The sequence below is a fragment of the Neoarius graeffei genome, chromosome 3 (genome assembly GCF_027579695.1).
Source record: "Neoarius graeffei isolate fNeoGra1 chromosome 3, fNeoGra1.pri, whole genome shotgun sequence".
Taxonomy (NCBI): Eukaryota; Metazoa; Chordata; class Actinopteri; order Siluriformes; family Ariidae; genus Neoarius; species Neoarius graeffei.
This window is the reverse complement of record NC_083571.1, coordinates 37,113,596-37,135,104: the sequence shown is the minus strand read 5'-3', so window position 1 is coordinate 37,135,104 and position 21,509 is coordinate 37,113,596. Positions and strand designations below refer to the sequence as shown.

The following is a 21,509-nucleotide window of genomic DNA, read 5'->3' as shown; positions in this document are numbered from 1 at the left end:
CTCCTCCACACTCTGATTTACCATGACTTTGTAGTCTCCACAGATACGAATTGACTTGTCTGATTTGGGTACAACTACTATTGGGGCAGCCCACTGACTATGTTCTATCTTTGAGATAATACCCGCTTTTTCTAACCTGTCTAACTCTTTCTCAACTGCATCTTTTAGTGCATATGGCACTGGCCTTGCCTTCCTGAAGACTGGTTTGGTTTCTGGTTTTACTGTGATGCTGGCCTTAAACTCACGAATAGTGCCAGTCTCCTCAGAAAACGCTGCTTTGTGTCTCTGCAACACTGCCTCCACATCTGCGTTATTACTGCCCCCTGCTGGTATAACTGAGAATATGCTTGCCCAGCCAAGTTTGAAGTTTGTGAGCCAGTTACAGCCAAGTAGGGCTGGTCTGTCACCTTCCACTATGACAAGGGGTAAATCACCACTCTGGTTTCCATATTTCGCATTGACAGTTACTTGTCCCATCAAGGGAATGTTCTCACTGGAAAAGGTTGACAGCCACACTTAACTTTCCTTCAGAGGCAGATGAGAGAGATGTTTCTTATACACTATCTCAGAAACAAGTGCTACGGCAGCTCCTGTGTCAAGCTGCATAGCTACTGGGGTTCCTTCTAACTTGACATTTACTCTAATGTCCTTTTTCCCATTACCAACTCGGGTCGTATTCCATGAATACTGTACTCATGGAATACGACCCGAACAGTTCATCATCATTTCCATTTCCTGCTGTGTCATTTGGACTGCTGTTTTCAGCAACATACTGTGTGTGTCCATGACTATTTTTAGTTTTACACATCCTTTCTATGTGTCCTACCTTTTGAACACTTGTGGCATGTCTCTGTTCTATACCTGCATACTTGCGCTGCATGATTGCTACCGCCCCAACGGTAACAGGGCTGGTGCGTTTTTGTTCTCTGTGGTCTGGAACTGTCACTTGTGGCCTTACCTTTCCACTCTCTGGTGTCTGGTTTGTTTCTCCACGCACCCTTGCTTGCTCTCTCCTTGTCTATCTTATTCACCGTGACAGGTCCTTTCATTTTGCTGGTGAACTCCATCGTATTCTTCGATGCCATTTCCATCGATAAAGACAGTTTTTGCTTTTGCAAACATCAAATTTTGTTCCATAAGCAACTTTCTCTGAATAGCCTTCACCCTCAAACCACTAACAAATTTGTCCCTCAGTGTTTCGTCCAAATGCGGACCAAATTCACAATGTGTGGCCAGGTGCTTTAATGCCACCACATAATCCGACACGGACTCATTTTCTTGCTGGTTCCTTTTTTGAAATTTAAACCTTTCAGCGATAACTAGTGGCTTGGGCTTATAATGAGATGTTAGTTTCCTGCTCAGCACTTCATATGAGAGGCTACTTGGTTTATCTGGTATGCAGAGATTTTTTAACAGTCCATAGGCTTCTGCGCCTATTACAGACAGGAAAACATTGGCCTGTTTACCTTCCTCCACTTCACTGATGATCATCCATTGCTCAAACCTCTCAAGGTATGACTCGAAGTCTTCTTGACCTTCCTTGTACTCGCCAATGTTTCCGATGAAAAATGCCATGCTGCACCATGCTCCACAGTCCACGTTAGCTTGGCTCGTCTTGCTAGCCGCTAGCTATCTTGTAGCGTCCCGTTACTTCATGTTAGAACTTTAATATACTGTACTAGCTCAGCAACTGGAATTCCCTTCCACTTAAAAGGGATCCCACCCTCGTCGCCACTGTAATATATTTGGACTAATCTTACACTGTTAATATATCCATAACAGCTAAAGATGACTGAGGCCAACTTCCACACTTCTGCACCTCTTTAACTCTCAGACTGACACACACAGGCAACATCCAGGCATTACTGCATAACTAAATCACCACTAGATGGCTCTGTTTAACTACCAATAAAACAGAAGGGTCTAACTAAGCAGTTATAATATCAATATTACAGCCACCTTTCTCAATGTCATTTTGTGAAATCCTGTGTTCGTTCAACCTTTTTTTCTTAGTTCACGGGGAATCCTGAAGAAACTTTTACCAGTTTCACAGTTTGATCAATTCAAACAATCTAAAACAATGCAAGCATAAGGCATTTTTCATGCCAGCAATGCACCTCCTCCGTACAAACACTTTGTCAACTGAGCTTTGGTAGACCACCAGGTAAAGTTTTGAATAACTACTGAGGCAGATGCGACCTCACGTGAAACCCAGCAACTGCTAGCTCGCTAATGGGCCTTTTCCACTACCCTTTTTCAGCTCACTTCAGCTCACTTCAGCCCAACACGGCTCGCGTTTCGACGACCTCAGAGCAGCACGACTGAGCTCACTTCAGCCTTACTCAGCACCCAAAACTTGCACGGTTTTGGAGTGAGGCTGAAGTGAGCCCAACCGAGCCCACTGGGGCTAGGGGCGTGAGGAGACAATCCCCTGTGCACTGATTGGTGAGAAGGAGTGTCCTCACATGCCCACACACACCCCGCGAGCACGCTGGGATCTTTAAATAACCACCATCTGTAAACACCGTAAACCAGGAAGAAGTTCCCTCTCTTTCTGAAGCCTTATGCGCCTCGCCTCATCTATACATTCTTGCAAGTATCTGTTGGCGTTGTCAGTGACAACAAGCCACAGCACCAAGACCAGCAACACTAACGACTCCATGTCCTCCATGTTTATTGTTAACTATCCGGGTCGTGAGACTACTCCTTAAAAGGTCACTGATGTCACTGTTTGCGCCGCCTAACGACATCATGTGACGTCCACCCACTTTCGCTAACTCCACCCAATGTGTCCACCCACTTCCAGCCAGCATGGTTCAGCGCGGTTGTAGTCGAAATGCAACGCCAACAGCCCCACTCAGCTCAACTCAGCCCAACTCAGCATGGCACGGCTCAGCCCAACTCAGCCACGTTGGTAGTGGAAAAGCCCCATAAAGTTACCACAGAAGGCTATTGCTAGCTCACTAAAATTACCACCGAAGGCTATTGCTAGCTTGCTAAAGGAATCACACAGGGTTCGACATATACAGAAACTTTTATTTGTACAGTTATAATTCCTGCATAAAAGCATGAAAAAATGTCTTCAACACAAAGAAAAAAAATATATTTATTTTTCTCATGCTAGCTTGCTAAAATGAATACAGGAGTGTTATGATAGTTACCTCCAGAAATTTATTTGTAGAATGCTTTATCTTGCATGCACAAAAATAACTGTTTTGAGCTCAAAGAACAAAATGGACAGAAATCTCTCACTGGACAAAGTGGGCGAGTTTGGAGCTGGAAAGCACAGAGTAGCCTTAACAGTTTTCCAGTTTTTGTGGGATACAGTAACACCATGAAGAAAACTGTGACTCCATCTTTCAGACAAAAATGAGTTAAAGATTTGACTGCATTACTTGAACCAAAATGGCTTGTGTTTGTTGCATCATTCTGTTCATTCTTTATATAAATGATATGTGCAATGTATCTAAGATATTTAAGATGGTATTATTTGCAGATGACACGAATATGTTTTGTTTTGGAACAAGTTTACGTGAGTTAGAAAACATAATCTCTTTAGAACTGTGCAGGGTAAAAAGTTGGTTTGATCGAAATAAATTATTAAATCTGTCTAAAACAAAAATCATGCTATTTAATAATTATAAAATAAATAAGGTAATAAATGTACAGGTAGGTGGTGTTGACATCGAAATAGTTTCTAATAATAAATTTCTTGGGGTAATAATAGATGATAGAATTACTTGGAAATCACATATAAAATGCATACTAATTAAACTATCAAGAAGCATATCTATTTTGAGTAAAGCTAAGCACGTCCTGGACTATAATTCGCTCCGCATTCTTTACTGTTACCTGGTTTTACCGTACTTAAATTACTGCTCAGTGGTGTGGGGAAATACATATAAATGTTCACTTCATGCAATAACTATACTTCAAAAAAGAGTTATAAGAATAATTCATAGTGCTGGTTACGGAGATCATACTAATTCACTATTCTTAAATTCAAAATGTTTAAAATTCAGGGATATTATAGAATATAAAACTGCCTTAATACTGTATAAAGTAAGGAATTATAAAGTACCAAGGAATATCCAAATAATGTTCTTGGATAGAGAGGGGGGCTATAATTTTAGGGGGAAATTGAAATTTAAAACTTGCAGTGCTAGGACAATGTTAAAAATATTCAGTATCTCTATTTGTAGAGTAAAGCCATGGAACAGTTTGAATGTGGAGCTCATGAAATGTTCAACTATAAACCAGTTAAAAAAAAAAAGGTATAAGGAACAGATCTTTTTAAAGGTATAGGGAGGAGGAATTACAATAGCATTCTATTGATAATATAAGTGTATATACAGTATATGTATAACATAATAAATATCTGTATATATGATTGATTTGGTCTATATTATACCATGTTGGTATGTCTTGGTATGCTGGTATGTTTTCTTTTTTGTTTGTTGCTTTTGTTTTCTTTTATATATATTTTTATTATGGCAGAAAATGACATTTGATTAGCAGTGGTATAGAGGGTTAGGATTTGATAAATTATTTACTTCTTCCTAATCCTTTCTGAACATTATGTTACTGCCTTGTGGCTACGCTATCCCGTTTGTTCATGATGATGTTTTGATTATTGCATTTTTTTTACTGTTCGGAATAAAGCAGTCAATCAATCCTGTGAGTGTTTTGATTGATCTCGATATCCAGAAACCTTTGTCATTTGAGAATACATAACATACTAACACACAAAAACTGAAAACAAACAAACATTCCCAAAAAACATACCTGAAACATAAACTAGAAACAGGCATGTTAATAGTTCAAAGTTCAAAGACGTGTTTAGGTTAACATGGGGTAGCCATGGCCTGGAGGTTGGGCTGAAGTGCCCTTGAGCAAGGCACCGAACTCCCAACTGCTCCCTGGGCGCTGTAGCATAGCTGCCCACTGCTCTGGGTATGTGTGTGTATGTGTGTGTGTGTGTGTGTGTGTGTGTGGTCATTGCTCACTTGTGTGTGCATGTGTGTGTTCACTGGGTTAAATGCAGAGGAGGAATTTCACTGTGTGCTTAAAGCAGATACGCAGAACTTTCGTGGCCTCACTTTCGTTTATAAATACCTTGAGACCTCAAGAATGGCACAGGAATAGTTTTAAACATTAACAATAAATCTAAGATAGTATTTTTTACGATTAAAGTGATTCATATAGGTAGTGGTCTGAGTGAATGACCTTAACATTTGTAACATCACAGCAAGAAGTCTATCGGTCTCATTGCCATTTCCGCTATACTAACATGCATTCATGGCCCAAGAATGTTCAAACTTCAAAGATTTGGACGCGTTTTGCGAGAAGTTCACGGGCACATTGGGTGCCGATGAAGTGGTCTCTCCTCTGCTCTGCACATTTTACTGAGGACTCGTACGAGACCTCTGATCTGTTGAGGAGCATTGGCTATAAGCCTGTATTAAAAGAGGGTGCAGTACCAACAATTAAATAAAACTACAAGAAAAGGAAAGTATTTTATTTATTTATTTTTTTTAAAAAAAGGAAGGCAAGTTCAGTTGCGCCAGTTCTCCCAGAGTGTGAGCCGAGGGTTGTTGGTAAAACCTGGGATGGAACGGGATGTGACATATCGCTTGGGCAGTGACCTCCCCGCGGTTGTTGGTAAAACCGGTGACGTCCTGTCCTGGGTTTTAGTAATTGCCTGAGCCAAGCAGTAATGGCGGAGTACTCAGTATGGAGAAAATGGAGAATGAGTGGAGCAGCCGTCTGATTTCTCTGCTGGAAATTGCTGCCATCTCGCCCTTACGTAGAAGAAGCGAATGAATGGAGAACTGAATGAACAACTAAAAGTCAGATTGTTTCAAAACAATCAGCCACAAGATCAGCCTTCAAGAAGCGAGAACACAGATGGGTAAGCTCCGACTCTCATTTGGATATGAAACAACAAAATCAACATGTTGTTTACCTGCATTTAGATTAATACATGTAACTTATATTGTGTGTTTAAGTTACCGGTATAAGATTATTTAATTTGCTTCAGAATGTGATTGTCTCAGTTCATCTGATGATTTAATTAGCCTTTTACATTTTATCAGTGAAAATGAATGTACATGTATGTTGCATAAGTTATAACACCTATCCTGTTTTAATGAGAGTCAACCCACAATCAATGAAGTCAAATCAGTCTTAGTTGAGCAAGTTGGTAACGGTATTTCTTACTTTCACCATAAATTTTTATTTATATGACTTTGGTCGATAGCTGTCAAAGGTCTCGGCCTTAAAACCGATTACCGCTTTCTGTGTTTTCTCTGATGTTTCTATGTCTCCTCACATTCAGAACAGCTCAATGACTATGGGTAGGAGAGTCATAAACGACAACACATGTTCTCTTTGAGCAAGCTCTCTCACAGATCTCAGCTAAAATGTCAGACTCTGTAGACGACTTACTGGAAATTTTTAATTCAAATATGACCCAAATTATGGATGATATTGCTCCATTCAAAATCAAAAGAGTCAATGACAAGCAGAAAGCACCATGGAAGCAATACCCAGCTGTTAAACTGCTAAAGAGAGAATGTAGGAAGACTGAAAGAAAATGGCGCAAATCTAAACTTCACATCCATTATCAAATCCATAAAGAGATGCTTTGTAAATATAATTATGAAATTGGTAAAGCAAGACAGTCTTTCTTCTCCAACATCATCAACAGGAATATGAACAATGCCCGTGTGCTATTTTCAACAGTAGAGAAGCTAACTAATCCCCCACCACAATTAGCACCTGAACTTCTCTCAGTTAATAAATGCAATGAGTTTGCATCCTTCTTCAAAGGTAAAATTTATAAAATACGGCAGAATATTGCTCATAATATATCTCAGTTGCAAATAACTGAAAAGCTGCAATCACCAGTGACACAGACAGACAATTTCAACACAGTGTCAGAATTTTGTTTGATTGATGACAAGACTCTTGAAAAAACTGTACAAAATCTCAGTTCCTCAACATCTGAATTGGACATTCTGCCCACCAACTTTTTAAGTCTGTTCTTCACCTCATAATTACAGATGTGCTTCAGATCATAAATACATCCCTAGAGACTAGCATTTTTCCTGTGTCCCTGAAAAAAGCCGTTGTAAAGCCCCTACTTAAAAAGAATAATCTGGATGCTTCAGTATTGAACAACTACAGGCCAATATCAAATCTACCATTCATCGGGAAAATCCTTGAAAAAATTGTCTTCAATCAATTAACTGCCTTATTGATATCAAACAGCTGCTTTGATAACTTTCAATCAGGATTTCATGCCAATCACAGCACTGAAACAGCGCTGATTAAAGTTATAAATGACATACGTCTTAATACTGATGCAGGCAAAACATCGGTCCTGGTGTTACTGGACCTCAGTGCAGCTTTTGATACTGTTGATCACAACATACTACTATATCGACTTGAACACTGGGTTGGGTTGACTGGTAAAGTTATCAATTGGTTAAAATCATCCTTAAAAGATAGAAGCTTCTTTGTTACCATGGGAAATTGTACCTCAACATCAATGTCCTTGACCTGTGGTGTCCCCCAGGGGTCGATCCTTGGACCATTACTATTCAACCTTTATATGCTCCCACTTGGACAAATTATTAAGAACAACTCAATTTTGTATCACTGCTATGCAGATGACACCCAAATTTACTTTGCTCTATCACCTAATGATTATGCCCCCCTTGAATGTCTCTACCAGTGTATCAACCAAATCAACAACTGGATGTCACAAAATTTTCTTTAGCTGAACACAGATAAAACAGAAGTAATTCTATTTGGGAAAAAAGATGAAAGACTCAGGATTACCACTATTCTTGACACAAAGGGGATTAAAACAAAATATATGGTTAAAAATCTTGGTGTTTTCATTGACAGCTAGCTAAACTTTGACAGTCATATGAAAGCAATCACTAAATCGGCATTTTATCACCTAAAAAACATTTCCAAACTAAGAGGACTTGTGTCAAAAAATGATCTGGAAAAACTTATACATGCCTTCATCTCTAGTAGGGTTGACTACTGCAACGGCATTTTCACAGGCCTGCCAAAAAAGACCATCAAACAACTTCAGCTGGTTCAAAATGCAGCGGCTAGGGTTCTCACATGAACAAAAAGAACAGAGCACATTACTCCAATTCTAAGGTCCCTTCACTGGCTTCCAGTAAGCTACAGAATTGACTTTAAAGCATTGTTGCTGGTGTGCAAATCTCTAAATGGTACAGGGCCCAATTACCTCTCTGATATGTTGCAGCGGCCTAACCCAATCAGATCTACCAGATCGCAGCAGCAAAATTTACTGGTAAAACGTGTTGTTAAAACAAAGTGTGGTGAAGCAGCTTTTAGCTACTATGCAGTACAGCTATGGAACCAACTCCCAGAGGACATCAAAAATGCTCCTGCTGTTGGCAGCTTCAAATCTAGATTAAAGACCAAGCTGTTCTCAGATGCTTTCTGCTAACTGATAAATATCATCTTTACATGTTTTAAACTTTACTTAACTTTTATTCCATTTTATTCTGCTGTTTTTTACTGAACTTTTACTTCATTTTATTACTTTATTTCTACTATTGCTTAATTCTCATATTATTTTTATTTTTCTCTCTTCTTCCCCCTTTATTTTATGTAATTTTATTTTTTATTGTTTACTATTTTGCCTTTACCTCTGTAAAGCACATTGAACTGCCACTGTGTATGAAATGCGCTAACTTGCCTTGCCTTACCACTGTGACGTCACACACTCAGGGCTGGCTGGCTCAGTAGGGCAGCTCGAATGCCAAATTTGCAGTCAATTTTAACTCTCAAAAATATGTATAGTTTTTATTCCCATTTATGCAGCATACAAGGATGGAGATATTATCCACTTGGAAATTTATTTAAAAATAAAGGTTCTGCATATCTGCTTTAAGTCTGTGCTTGAGTATACAGTGGGGCAAAAAAGTATTTAGTCAGCCACCAATTGTGCAAGTTCTCCCACTTAAAAAGATGAGAGAGGCCTGTAATTTTCATCATAGGTACACTTCAACTATGAGAGACAGAATGGGGGGAAAGAATCCAGGAAATCACATTGTAGGATTTTTAATGAATTAATTGGTAAATTCCTCGGTAAAATAAGTATTTGGTCACCTACAAACAAGCAAGATTTCTGGCTCTCACAGACCTGTAACTTCTTCTTTAAGAGGCTCCTCTGTCCTTCACTCGTTACCTGTATTAATGGCACCTGTTTGAACTCGTTATCAGTATAAAAGATACCTGTCCACAACCTCAAACAGTCACACTCCAAACTCCACTATGGCCAAGACCAAAGAGCTGTCAAAGGACACCAGAAACAAAATTGTAGACCTGCACCAGGCTGGGAAGACTGAACCTGCAATAGGTAAGCAGCTTGGTGTGAAGAAATCAACTGTGGGAGCAATTATTAGAAAATGGAAGACATACAAGACCACTGATAATCTCCCTCGATCTGGGGCTCCACGCAAGATCTCACCCCGTGGGGTCAAAATGATCACAAGAACGGTGAGCAAAAATCCCAGAACCACACGAGGGGACCTAGTGAATGACCTGCAGAGAGCTGGGACCAAAGTAACAAAGGCTACCATCAGTAACACACTACGCCGCCAGGGACTCAAATCCTGCAGTGCCAGACGCGTCCCCCTGCTTAAGCCAGTACATGTCCAGGCCTGTCTGAAGTTTGCTAGAGAGCATTTGGATGATCCAGAAGAGGATTGGGAGAATGTCATATGGTCAGATGAAACCAAAATAGAACTTTTTGGTTAAAAACTCAACTTGTCGTGTTTGGAGGAGAAAGAATGCTGAGTTGCATCCAAAGAACACCATACCTACTGTGAAGCATGGGGGTGGAAACATCATGCTTTGGGGATGTTTTTCTGCAAAGGGACCAGGACGACTGATCCGTGTAAAGGAAAGAATGAATGGGGCCATGTATCATGAGATTTTGAGTGAAAACCTCCTTCCATCAGCAAGGGCATTGAAGATGAAATGTGGCTGGGTCTTTCAGCATGACAATGATCCCAAACACACCGCCCGGGCAACGTAGGAGTGGCTTCGTAAGAAGCATTTCAAGGTCCTGGAGTGGCCTAGCCAGTCTCCAGATCTCAACCCCATAGAAAATCTTTGAAGGGAGTTGAAAGTCAGTGTTGCCCAGTGACAGCCCCAAAACATCACTGCTCTAGAGGAGATCTGCATGGAGGAATGGGCCAAAATACCAGCAACAGTGTGTGAAAACCTTGTGAAGACTTACAGAAAACGTTTGACCTCTGTCATTGCCAACAAAGGGTATATAACAAAGTATTGAGATTAACTTTTGTTATTGACCAAATACTTATTTTCCACCATAATTTGCAAATAAATTCTTTAAAAATCAGACAATGTGATTTTCTGGATTTTTTCTCATTTTGTCTCTCATAGATGAAAGTTACAGGCCTCTCTCATCTTTTTAAGTGGGAGAACTTGCACAATTGGTGACTGACTAAATACTTTTTTGCCCCACTGTACATGTGACAAATAAAGGCTTCTTGTCTTGACTTGTCTTAATAACTCAAATGTCTCATGCTATATGAACGTAATATTTTGATGGCAGAGCTTGTAAATTTGTTTAATTCTTTTGGCAGAATAATATTTTTGCTTTAAAAAAAGAGCTAAAATATCTGCAAGATTTTATGCACACCCGCGTTGTTTTTTATGCTGTATGTGAGACGGCCCAGGCGAAGGCAAATTCACCCTCTTTGTCATTTTTTTGCTTGTGTTTCTTCCTCATCAGGATGAGTTGAGGATTCCTCAGTAGGGTGTAGACAAGAAGCCAGCGAGTGCGAACTCGGTCCTTCGCTAGAGGCTCTGGAGAACAGAACAGAAATAAAGATGTGTGTATCGCTTTGTAAGGAGACATTTGTCCAGCTAAACATTAATCTTGCTTGGTACCTTGGTTTAAGTGTGAGTACTCGCCATCTTGGAATCTCTCTAAATTGTATTTGAGCAGCAGGTGGCAGAAACACACCAGTACTGGATTAGTATGATGATGGTCTGCCATGATCATTCCCAACCACATACAGTAACCTGACAACAAATAACAGAATGGATAGAAGAATGAACAAATGGTTTGGTAATCTTCTCAATTTTCTCAATCATTGCTTGTATGCACTTTTGGTGTTAAACCCTGGTGCTTTATGGGTAATACACTTCGCAGTCTGGTTGCTATCCCTGTTGTCACAGGAAACCCTATCAGGACCCCTGATTAAAAGGTGAATATTCATCACTTCAGTCCCAGAAGGAATTTCCAAGTGGATCCAGGGTCCCTGAAAACAAGGAGCACTAACACCAACACCCCTCCACATGTTTTCCCCTTCTCCTTCACTTTGCCCTACCTCCCCACTGCCTCACATGTCTTTATGCACAGTGGTGAGGTTTTGGTGGATTCTAGTTCCTCAAAGCATCTAAATTTTGAGTAAATCACGACCACATGCACAATGTATTGTTGTGAAGTCTTGCTAACCTTGGTGTCAGAGCCTTGTATCCTGCCACTGATATTCCTCTTTGTTCTGACCTTTGCATCGACTCTTGACAAGTCTTTGGATTTTGCCCTTTTGTTTTGGATATTTTTTGCCTTCTGCATTTGATCTTTGCCCATTTGATGATTTTGAAACGTGGTTGAGTTTTGGATTTCACAATGCATCTCCTGCACATGAATCCAGAACTTTCTGCTACAGTAGTACATTTCTGGAAATGGCATTAGTAATAAAAGACCTGCAACTATAAATTAATTCATTTGTTTATACTGATTAAAAATGTCCAATAAGTTGATTTCCATTCCACCGGCTGAATGGAACACATACTGCTAAAAAGGGTTAATACTAAGAAAGTATTGGATCCCAACTCGGCTGGGCATCTAGGGCAGGAATTAGGGATTAGGAAGTAATTTACTTAGTATTAACCCTTTTTAGCAGTATGCTGGTGTTCCATTCAGCCGGTGGAATGGAAATCAACTTATTGGATATTTTTAATCAGTATAAACAAATGAATTAATTTTTAGTCACAGGTCTGTTATTACTAACCCCATTTCCAGAAAAGTTGGGATATTTTCCAAAATGCAATAAAATCAAAAATCTGTGATTTGTTAATTTACATGAGCCTTTAATTAACTGACAAATGTACAAGGAAAAGATTTTCAATAGTTTTACTGACCAACTGAATTGTATTTTATAAATATAAACAAAGATAGTATTTGATGCCTGCAACACACTCAAAAAAAGTTAGGACAGAGGCAAAATACGACTGAAATATTTATAGGATATTCAAGTAACACCATTTTGGAAGATTCCACAATAAGCAGGTTAATTGGTAACGTAATTGAGTATAAAAGGAGTATGCACCAAAGGCTCAGTCTTTATAAGCAAGGATGGATCGTGGCTCACTCTTTTGTGCCAAAATTCATGAGAGAATTGTGAGTCAATTTAAAAGAACATTTCTCAGTGGAAGATTTTACATCTTTCAAAATCTACAGTCCATAATATTGTGAAAAGATTCAGGGAATTCTGAGACATCTCAGTGTGTAAAGGGCAAGGTTGGAAGCCACTGTTGAATGTGCATGACCTTTGAGCTCTCAGGCAGCACTGCCTGAGAAACCGTTTTGCTAATGTTACAAATATAGCCACATGGGCTCGGGAGTACTTCGGAAACCATCGTCACCGAACACAGTCCACTGCTGCATCGAGAAATGGAGCTGGATTAATAATAATAACTGTATTACACAAGGAGGAAGCCATTCATCAATTCTATACAGAAATGCCACTGATTTCTCTAGGCCCAACCTCATCTCAGATGGACCAAAGGACAGTGGAAACGTGTGCTGTGGTCAGACGAGTCTACATTTCAGCTTGTTTTCGGGAAAACTGGATGTCGAGTTCTAGAGTTAGCAGACTGTGGACTGTAACATCACAAATAAATTCAACACAGAGCGAGGACACCTCCCAAAACAGATGGAAATTCCATTTCTTTGGCCTCTGGTTAAAAAAAAAGTCACCAAACTTGCCAATATGATTTAGCTCTGGTTATGTTATGTTATAGAAAGCATTCTTTATAATGTTAGCTCAATGATTGTAATGATGCACATTAATTAGCTTGGATCAAGCTGGATTTCAGCAGGTTTTGTTTCACTGAAGAAAAGCACTTCATTGCATCAGGATAACTTGTTGTCAATGACCAACAGTGGCTGTTCATCAAGAACAAAACAGTGGATAAGAGCTATTATTTTCACTCACTGTTAGTTGGTGCTGTGCTCAACAGGTGAGAAGCTGGACTGATGAGGCTTATGAGGCTTTGAAGGACTGCTTTGGCACTACAGACTGGGATGTTCTTCGTGAGCCCCATGAGGACGTAGACAGCCTCACAAGCTGCATCACGGACTACATAAACATCTGTGTGGAGACCACTGTGCCCACTAAAACATTATGGTGCTTCTCAAACAACAAACCCTGGGTCACTCCTGAGCTGAAGGCTCTCTTGAATGAGAAGAAGAGAGTATTCAGATCAGGAAACAGAGAGGAATTGAGGATGGTACAGAAGGAACTAAGAATAAAGATCAGGGAAGGTAAAGACCACAGAAACCCCTCTGAACGTATACTGTGTGCACTGATTATCAGCATCAGTACTTTACAGCGAAGTGCTAGCTACACATAGTTAAAATGGCTCTTATGCAATATACCTACTTACTTGTGCAATACTACCTGTGCAATACTTACACATGCAATTCCACCTTTGTAATACACTTATATTAACTGTATATCTGCAAACCTGTCAATTTATGCAAATTTGTTAATTTTTTATCTCTAAATTTTGTAGTTTATTTCTTTTATATCTATCCTTTTTTTATACTTAGTACTTTTGCACTACTCATTCACTGCCTTATCTTTTTCTCTTTATTTTGCTGCTGTAACAATGTAAATTTCCCCTTGTGGGATAATAAAAGGTTCTTATCTTACAGTGGTGCTTGAAAGTTTGTGAGCCCTGTAGAATTTTCTATATTTCTGCATAAATATGACATAAAACATCATCAGATTTTCACACAAGTCTTAAAAGTAGATTAAGAGAACCCAGTTAAACAAATGAGACAAAAATATTATACTTAGTCATTTATTTCTTGAGGAAAATGATCCAATATTACATATCTGTGAGTGGCAAAAGTATGTGAACCTTTGCTTTCAGTATCTGGTGTGACCCCCTTCCTTGTGCAGCAATAACTGCAACTAAACATTTCCAGTAACTGCTGTTAGTCCTGCACACCGGCTTGGAGGAATTTTAGCCCATTCCTCCATACAGAACAGTTTCAGCTCTGGGATGTTGGTGGGTTTCCTCACATGAACTGCTTGCTTCAGGTCCTTCCACAACATTTCGATTGGATTAAGGTCAGGACTTTGACTTGGCCATTCCAAAACATTAACTTTATTCTTCTTTAACCATTCTTTGGTAGAACAACTTGTGTGCTTAGGGTTGTTGTCTTGCTGCATAACCCACTTTCTCTTGAGATTCAGTTCATGGACAGATGTCCTGACGGTTTCCTTTAGAATTCACTGGTATAATTCAGAATTCATTGTTCCATCAATGATGGCAAGCCATCCTGGCCCAGATGCAGCAAAACAGGTCCAAACCATGATACTGCCACCACCATGTTTCACAGATGGGATAAGGTTCTTATGCTGAAATGCAGTGTTTTCCTTTCTCCAAACATAATGCTTCTCATTTAAACCAAAAAGTTCTATTTTGGTCTCATCCATCCACAAAACATTTTTCCAATAGCCTTCTGGCTTGTCCACGTGATCTTTAGCAAAATGCAGATGAGCAGCAATGTTCTTTTTGGAGAGCAGTGGCTTTCTCCTTGCAACCCTGCCATGCACACCATTGTTGTTCGGTGATCTCCTGATGGTGGACTCATGAACATTAACATTAGCCAATGTGAGGGAGGCCTTCAGTTGCTTAGAAGTTACCCTGGGGTCCTTTGTGACCTCGCCGACTATTACACGCCTTGCTCCTGGAGTGATCTTTGTTGGTCGACCACTCCTGGGGAGGGTAACAATGGTCTTGAATTTTCTACATTTGTACATAATCTATCTGACTGTGGATTGGTGGAGTCCAAACTCTTTAGAGATGGTTTTGTAACCTTTTCCAGCCTGATGAGTATCAACAACGCTTTTTCTGAAGTCCTCAGAAATCTCCTTTGTTCGTGCCATGATACACTTCTACAAACATGTGTTGTGAAGATCAGACTTTGATAGATCCCTGTTCTTCAAATAAAACAGGGTGCCCACTCACACCTGATTGTCATCACACTGATTGAAAACACCTGACTCTAATTTCACCTTCAAATTAACTACTAATCCTAGAGGTTCACATAGTTTTGCCACTCACAGATATGTAATATTGGATCATTTTCCTCAATAAATAAATTACCAAGTATAATATTTTTCTCTCATTTGTTTAACTGGGTTCTCTTTATCTACTTTTAGGACTTGTGTGAAAATCTGATGATGTTTTAGGTCATATTTATGCAGAAATATAGAAAATTCTAAAGGGTTCACAAACTTTCAAGCACCACTGTATCTTATCTTATCTTATCTTATCTTATCTTATCTTATCTTATCTTATCTTATCTTATCTTATTAAACCCTTGAACTCAAAAAGGCAACAGTGAACACAACCGGAAATGAGATAAACACGAGTTTAAAAGGAAAAACTACAGTCTTACTGTTGTCCAGATTCTCAAAGCCTTCTGGCATTATGGTCCGCTCGATGCGTGACAGCAACATCAGACCCACGGCGGCACTTTTTATTAACCGCAACAAGCAGTTCATCAAGCCCAAGATCACGTTACAGAAGAAAAAGAAGTAGTTAAAGTTATGGAAGGCCTTCCTGCGGAGGTTAGAGAGATAGGAATTAAGTGAAGAGGGTGAAAAACACACATCTGTAAACTTGTGAAAGAGTGTTTCTGAATGCTGGAAGTCAAAAATGAACCACCACAGATTTTAGCAGTTCTATTTCACGTCTCGGAACAAGAAGAAGATTCACCTAGACACCTTTTTGTCTAAATGAGCATTCATGCCAATAAAGTATCCCTAGTTTTCTTGATTAAAATTTGAACTTAACAGGATTTTACCTGCTCGGCTCAGTTTCTCTAATGAACATAAAATAGGACTTACTGTAATTTACTGTTGCTATTCTGGACTTGTTTATTATAATTAACTTTCGTGTTACCTGTTGTTGAGTGCTAATGGCTTGTCTTCATCTGTCGGTGAGATTTTGTCTTGCAGGAAAAATATACGGCTCAGCACGCGCTGCAACACCATCACAATGATCAAGATGAAGAAATTGGCCCTGAAATTATAAAACACAGAACTGGGATCAGACTGCAGCTTCTAAACCTCGACCATGAAGCTGTGATTGTAAATACATTTTTGTCTCATCTCTGTTAACATTTCTCCTTAAGATAAGTTTTATATTTCAACTTTTAGTACTGGACTAAATATTTAAGCAAATGAGCTAAAATGGTAGAGGCCTCCAAGCTCCCCATCCCTGGAGAAGAAACGGATGAATCAGGACTTACAGACTCAGGGACACCCACTTCAACCAGGCGAGAAATCCGTCTTCCTGGATCGGTAATATAACCAGGTATACAAACACCATGCCAATCATGAACATCACAATGTGCACGATGAAATAACCTGCAAATGTTCTGTTTATTTACTAAGCAGATAATCTACTCCAAATGGTAGCATAATTGTTCTTGTTGTTGATAGAAAACATACAAATATTAGAAGAAATGCATTTAAACATAACGTAACACACTCACCCCACACAGAGAAGGCGATCTGATAGCCAGAATACTTCAAAAGCCCCATCTGGAGGAGGGATTATGATTATAATATTAGCAATTACAATTACCACATAAAAAACTAGAAGGTGATTTAGGTGTTTTTTAAACACCTATGTTCATTTCAGATGAAAGTGCTATCTACCTTCTTCTGCATACATGCAAACTCTGTGGATTGGCTCTGAATAAAAGGGTGGAGAGAGTATGCCCCTCCCACAGAGACGTTTACTCCCTTGACCTCCCTTAACCTGACTGGATCAACTTGTTAAGTTACTTTCTGTGATGCGAGGAAGGTGAACATCTGACTGATTATATAAAACCATAACCAAACGTGATTAGGAGCTCCCGTCCCCAAAAGATCCCAGAATCGGTTCTGGATGTGGGCTCAGTTAATCAGGCCGAGTTGTGCGTAAGTGCTTACTCTACAACATACGTATTCAGAATAGAGCAGAGTAAGAGGTAAAGGTTTGACACTGAGCTGTGTGTGTCTCTGTGGGCGGCACGGTGGTGTAGTGGTTAGCACGGTCGCCTCACAGCAAGAAGGTTCTGGGTTTGAACCCAGTGGCTGGTGAGGGCCTTTCTGTGTGGAGTTTGCATGTTCTCCCCGTGTCTGTGTGGGTTCCCTCCGGGTGCTCCAGTTTCCCCCACAGTTCAAAGACATACAGTTAGGTTAAAATGGGACAGACTTGGGCTGGTGTGCCCTTGAGCGAGGCACCTAACTCCCAATTGCTCCCTGGGTGCCGTTAGCATGGCTGCCCACTGCCCTGGGTATGTGTGTGTGCTCATTGCTCACGTGTGTGTTCACTGCTTCAGATAGGTCAAATGCAGAGAGGAAATTTCACAAGTGTGTGAAGAATAATAAAATGAAAATTCCTTGATTTTAAATATTTTGAAAACCAAAGAAATGGTTATCAATTTTAGGAAAAGGCCCCCTCTTAAACCAGTTTCTGTACATGGGAGTGATATTGACAAAGTGGAAGAGTATAAGTACTTAGGCACTATTATAGACAATAAGCTCACATGGAGGGCAAATACTCTTGCAAGATATACAAAGGCACAACAAAGACTTTATTTTTTAAGGAAACTGCGTAGCTTTAAGGCTGATACAGTGATTTTGAGATTGTTTTATTTAACTTTTATACAGAGTGTTGTGACCTTTGTAATTCAGTGTTGGGGGGCGGGGGGTGGTTTATCTGTTCAAAACAGGAATATGCTGGATAAGATTACAAAACTTGGTAGGAAAATAACTGGATCAGAAATTAAAAGTATCATGCAGATTTCTGATGAATACACCATTAATTTGGCCTTGAAGATACTGGATGATCCATCCCACCCCCTCTTCCCTGAGTACTCCCCTCTCCCCTCAGGACTCCATTATACAGTAGAATGCCACATGTAAAAACAAACAGAGCTATAACATCTTTTGTGCCAAGGAGCATTCAGCTGCTAAACAGGCTGAATTCAGACAGGTTGACACCATTCTAAAGTATGTACCTTTTATTTATGTATTCTCATCTCATCTCATTATCTCTAGCCACTTTATCCTGTTCTACAGGGTCGCAGGCAAGCTGGAGCCTATCCCAGCTGACTACGGGCGAAAGGCGGGGTACACCCTGGACAAGTCGCCAGGTCATCACAGGGCTGACACATAGACACAGACAACCATTCACACCTACGGTCAATTTAGAGTCACCAGTTAACCTAACCTGCATGTCTTTGGACTGTGGGGGAAACCGGAGCACCCGGAGGAAACCCACGCGGACACGGGGAGAACATGCAAACTCTGCACAGAAGGGCCCTCGCCGGCCACGGGGCTCGAACCCGGACCTTCTTGCTGTGAGGCGACAGCGCTAACCACTACACCACCGTGCTGCCCCTATTTATATATTGTTTTTTTTATTTTATTTTTTAGATTTGTTTGTTATTCTATGTATTATTGTATAAGTCTGCATGTTTAAGTGTTGTTTTGTTTTATGTAATTTATGGCTCCTAAGTGCAAGACAAATTCCCCTTGGGGCAATAAAGGTTTCATTCATTCATTCATTCATTCAACAAAGTTGTGCTTTCTTTCTTTTCTCTGGTGGTGTTGGCTCTTCTCCGTTTGTTTTTTATTTTTTATTCCAGCTTAGGCCTGAGAATGAATAAGTCATTTCCTGAAATGTGCATTTCTTAACATTTTTATTAGTGCTCCACCCTGAGCATTGTTACTCATTTCCTCACATAACACATGAGAGAAGAAACACGCACTCACCACACCATCAACAGCATCCGGTCTGTATGTCTTCGGCAAGTATTTTTTTTCCCCAGCTCGCAGTGATTTTATGTGCTTCCTGTCAATGGAGTGAATTCATAAAAGAAGGAATGAAGGAAGAATTTGGTGCTTTATGATTTATAATAAAACAGTATTGACCATTATTTTCTTGTCAAAATGAATGTAATGTCATGCTCAGGCGTACCTGTAATACACCAACACCTGGCTGATGTGAACGGCAGACGACAACGTGGCACAAGCTGCTGAGATATACCAGGCGTCTAAAAGCACATCATTAATGAGTTCATCAATAAACACCTGACTGTTTTTGGAATCAAATAATGGGTCTGTAATGATGCTGACTGTTCTCCTTTTTAAAAATATGAAATATCAAACAAATATCATGATGCACTAAAAACTAAAAAGGTGTCATATCATTATAATCCAATATTAACTAATTAAATCAACCAATCCCCAATCAACCAATTAAAGCCAGAGAGAGTGAGCTTACATTTGAAGTAGTTCAGGTGTTTTAAAAAGAATGCTTGCAAAAAGCCAAAATTCGAACATCTTTCCAAATCTGAGATAAAGAACCAAGAAGAGACCTGCTCTGTTGCTATGACCTATAATGGAAACAGAAACACACAGTCACACACATCTCCTGCAGGAAAGTACAAGCAAAAATATCATCATTGTCCTGTTGCTAGTGGTTGCGAACCTCAGGCAATAAACACTTTTTTTTTCATTTATAGTGGATGAAAAAACAAACCAAACAGCAAACAAACAAATAATTATTTGTTCAACAAAGAGATTCTGCCCATTTCTTTTCCATATTCTTCCAATAAATAGTACGAGACAGGCATCTCGACTGCTGCCTTTCAATCCAAAAAACTCAGGGAGAGAAAATGCAGACTAAAGAAAGAAGAAACAAGTACAGTAAGTGCCCCCCATTTGCAGTCAGTGTAATATAATGTAAACACAAAGGGCAATTTAAAAATGAAAAATAAAAGCCACAGTCTTGTACAATAATGTGTGAATAGAGGAAATTTGAATTAATTAATCTTCCACAATCATTATTTAGCAGCTTATAAAACATTACTTGATCCAGCATATCTTATGAAATCATGATAAAATCAAAACATGTGCACAGGATGGAGATGATTTTATCACACTTTTAATTCACTATTTTGAGTTGTTGGGGCGGCACGGTGGTGTAGTGGTTAGCGCTGTCGCCTCACAGCAAGAAGGTCCGGGTTCGAGCCCCGTGGCCGGCGAGGGCCTTTCTGTGCGAAGTTTGCATGTTCTCCCCGTGTCCGCGTGGGTTTCCTCCGGGTGCTCCGGTTTCCCCCACAGTCCAAAGACATGCAGGTTAGGTTAACTGGTGACTCTAAATTGACCGTAGGTGTGAATATGAGTGTGAATGGTTGTCTGTGTCTATGTGTCAGCCCTGTGATGACCTGGCGACTTGTCCAGGATGTACCCCGCCTTTCGCCCGTAGTCAGCTGGGATAGGCTCCAGCTTGCCTGCGACCCTGTAGAACAGGATAAAGCGGCTAGAGATAATGAGATGAATGAGATGAGTTGTTGGAATGAGCTCAGCCCATGCTCTTATTTTGACGTGTCTGTTTTCACTTCCTGGTCCCATTTCCACACTTCTGCATCATTAGTGTAACTTGAATTACAGTAGCTCGGAATTATTTTGCCTGTTCATACCCTGGTGTTTCTTTGTAAAAATCTGCTCATCCTTTACGTGTTTTTTAATTTCCATGTTTTCCTGTTTTTCTTGGTTCAGATCCTCACGTTTGTGTTCATTTGACGCATGCTCCAACAGTTTGAAGGATAAGCTGACCCAGTGCTCATTTCACATCAAAACACTGGTGACTGTCAACAAGATGACAACAACAAACATCCAGTTTCTCCATCTTATAGTAACACATCATACACACTAAAGATACACACGTACCACATACACTCCATAGAAGGAGAGCACGATGGTGGCGATGATCCTGTTTGGGAATTTAAAATACGGATCCCACTCGTACACTTTCCTCTGGATCCAGCTCTTCTGTACAGATCTGCAGTGTAAAAAAGTGTGTATTACAAAGTGTGTGTGTGTGTGTGTGTGTGTGTGTGTGTGTGTGTGTGTGTGTGTGTATACACGTACGCTTCAGCAGACCGTCTCAGTAAATGTTGTACATATTTGTATTCATGCTTCTTCACTTCCTCCTGCAGAATCACACACACACACACACACACACACACACACACACACACACACACACACACACACACACACACACACACAGATATTTCTGTATGTTTATCAGCCTTCAGCACTGCTCATCTT

General features: G+C 39.9%; 1 protein-coding gene across 9 annotated transcripts in view; it reads right to left on the bottom strand.

Annotated features, from left to right (window-relative positions):
* Positions 1–5,512: 5,512 nt before the first annotated feature.
* LOC132883321 (stimulated by retinoic acid gene 6 protein-like) overlaps positions 5,513–21,509 on the bottom strand; it is a 28,258-nt gene continuing 12,261 nt past the window's right edge. For 5 of the 9 annotated variants that reach the window (XM_060916778.1, XM_060916780.1, XM_060916783.1 and 2 more), the window contains 12 exons: positions 21,327–21,388; positions 21,126–21,237; positions 19,675–19,786; positions 19,369–19,444; positions 19,164–19,242; positions 16,892–16,940; positions 16,646–16,763; positions 16,297–16,416; positions 15,791–15,954; positions 10,975–11,109; positions 10,724–10,890; positions 5,513–8,080 (listed from right to left, as the gene is read on the bottom strand). In XM_060916778.1, the coding sequence (XP_060772761.1) occupies positions 10,736–10,890; positions 10,975–11,109; positions 15,791–15,954; positions 16,297–16,416; positions 16,646–16,763; positions 16,892–16,940; positions 19,164–19,242; positions 19,369–19,444; positions 19,675–19,786; positions 21,126–21,237; positions 21,327–21,388 (1,182 nt within the window). In that variant the 3' untranslated portion in view covers positions 5,513–8,080; positions 10,724–10,735. Of the gene's footprint in view, positions 8,081–10,723; positions 10,891–10,974; positions 11,110–12,106; positions 13,551–15,790; positions 15,955–16,296; positions 16,417–16,645; positions 16,764–16,891; positions 16,941–19,163; positions 19,243–19,368; positions 19,445–19,674; positions 19,787–21,125; positions 21,238–21,326; positions 21,389–21,509 lie in introns of those variants that run through there. The other 4 variants (XR_009654305.1, XM_060916779.1, XR_009654306.1 and 1 more) reach the window with 4 other exon arrangements.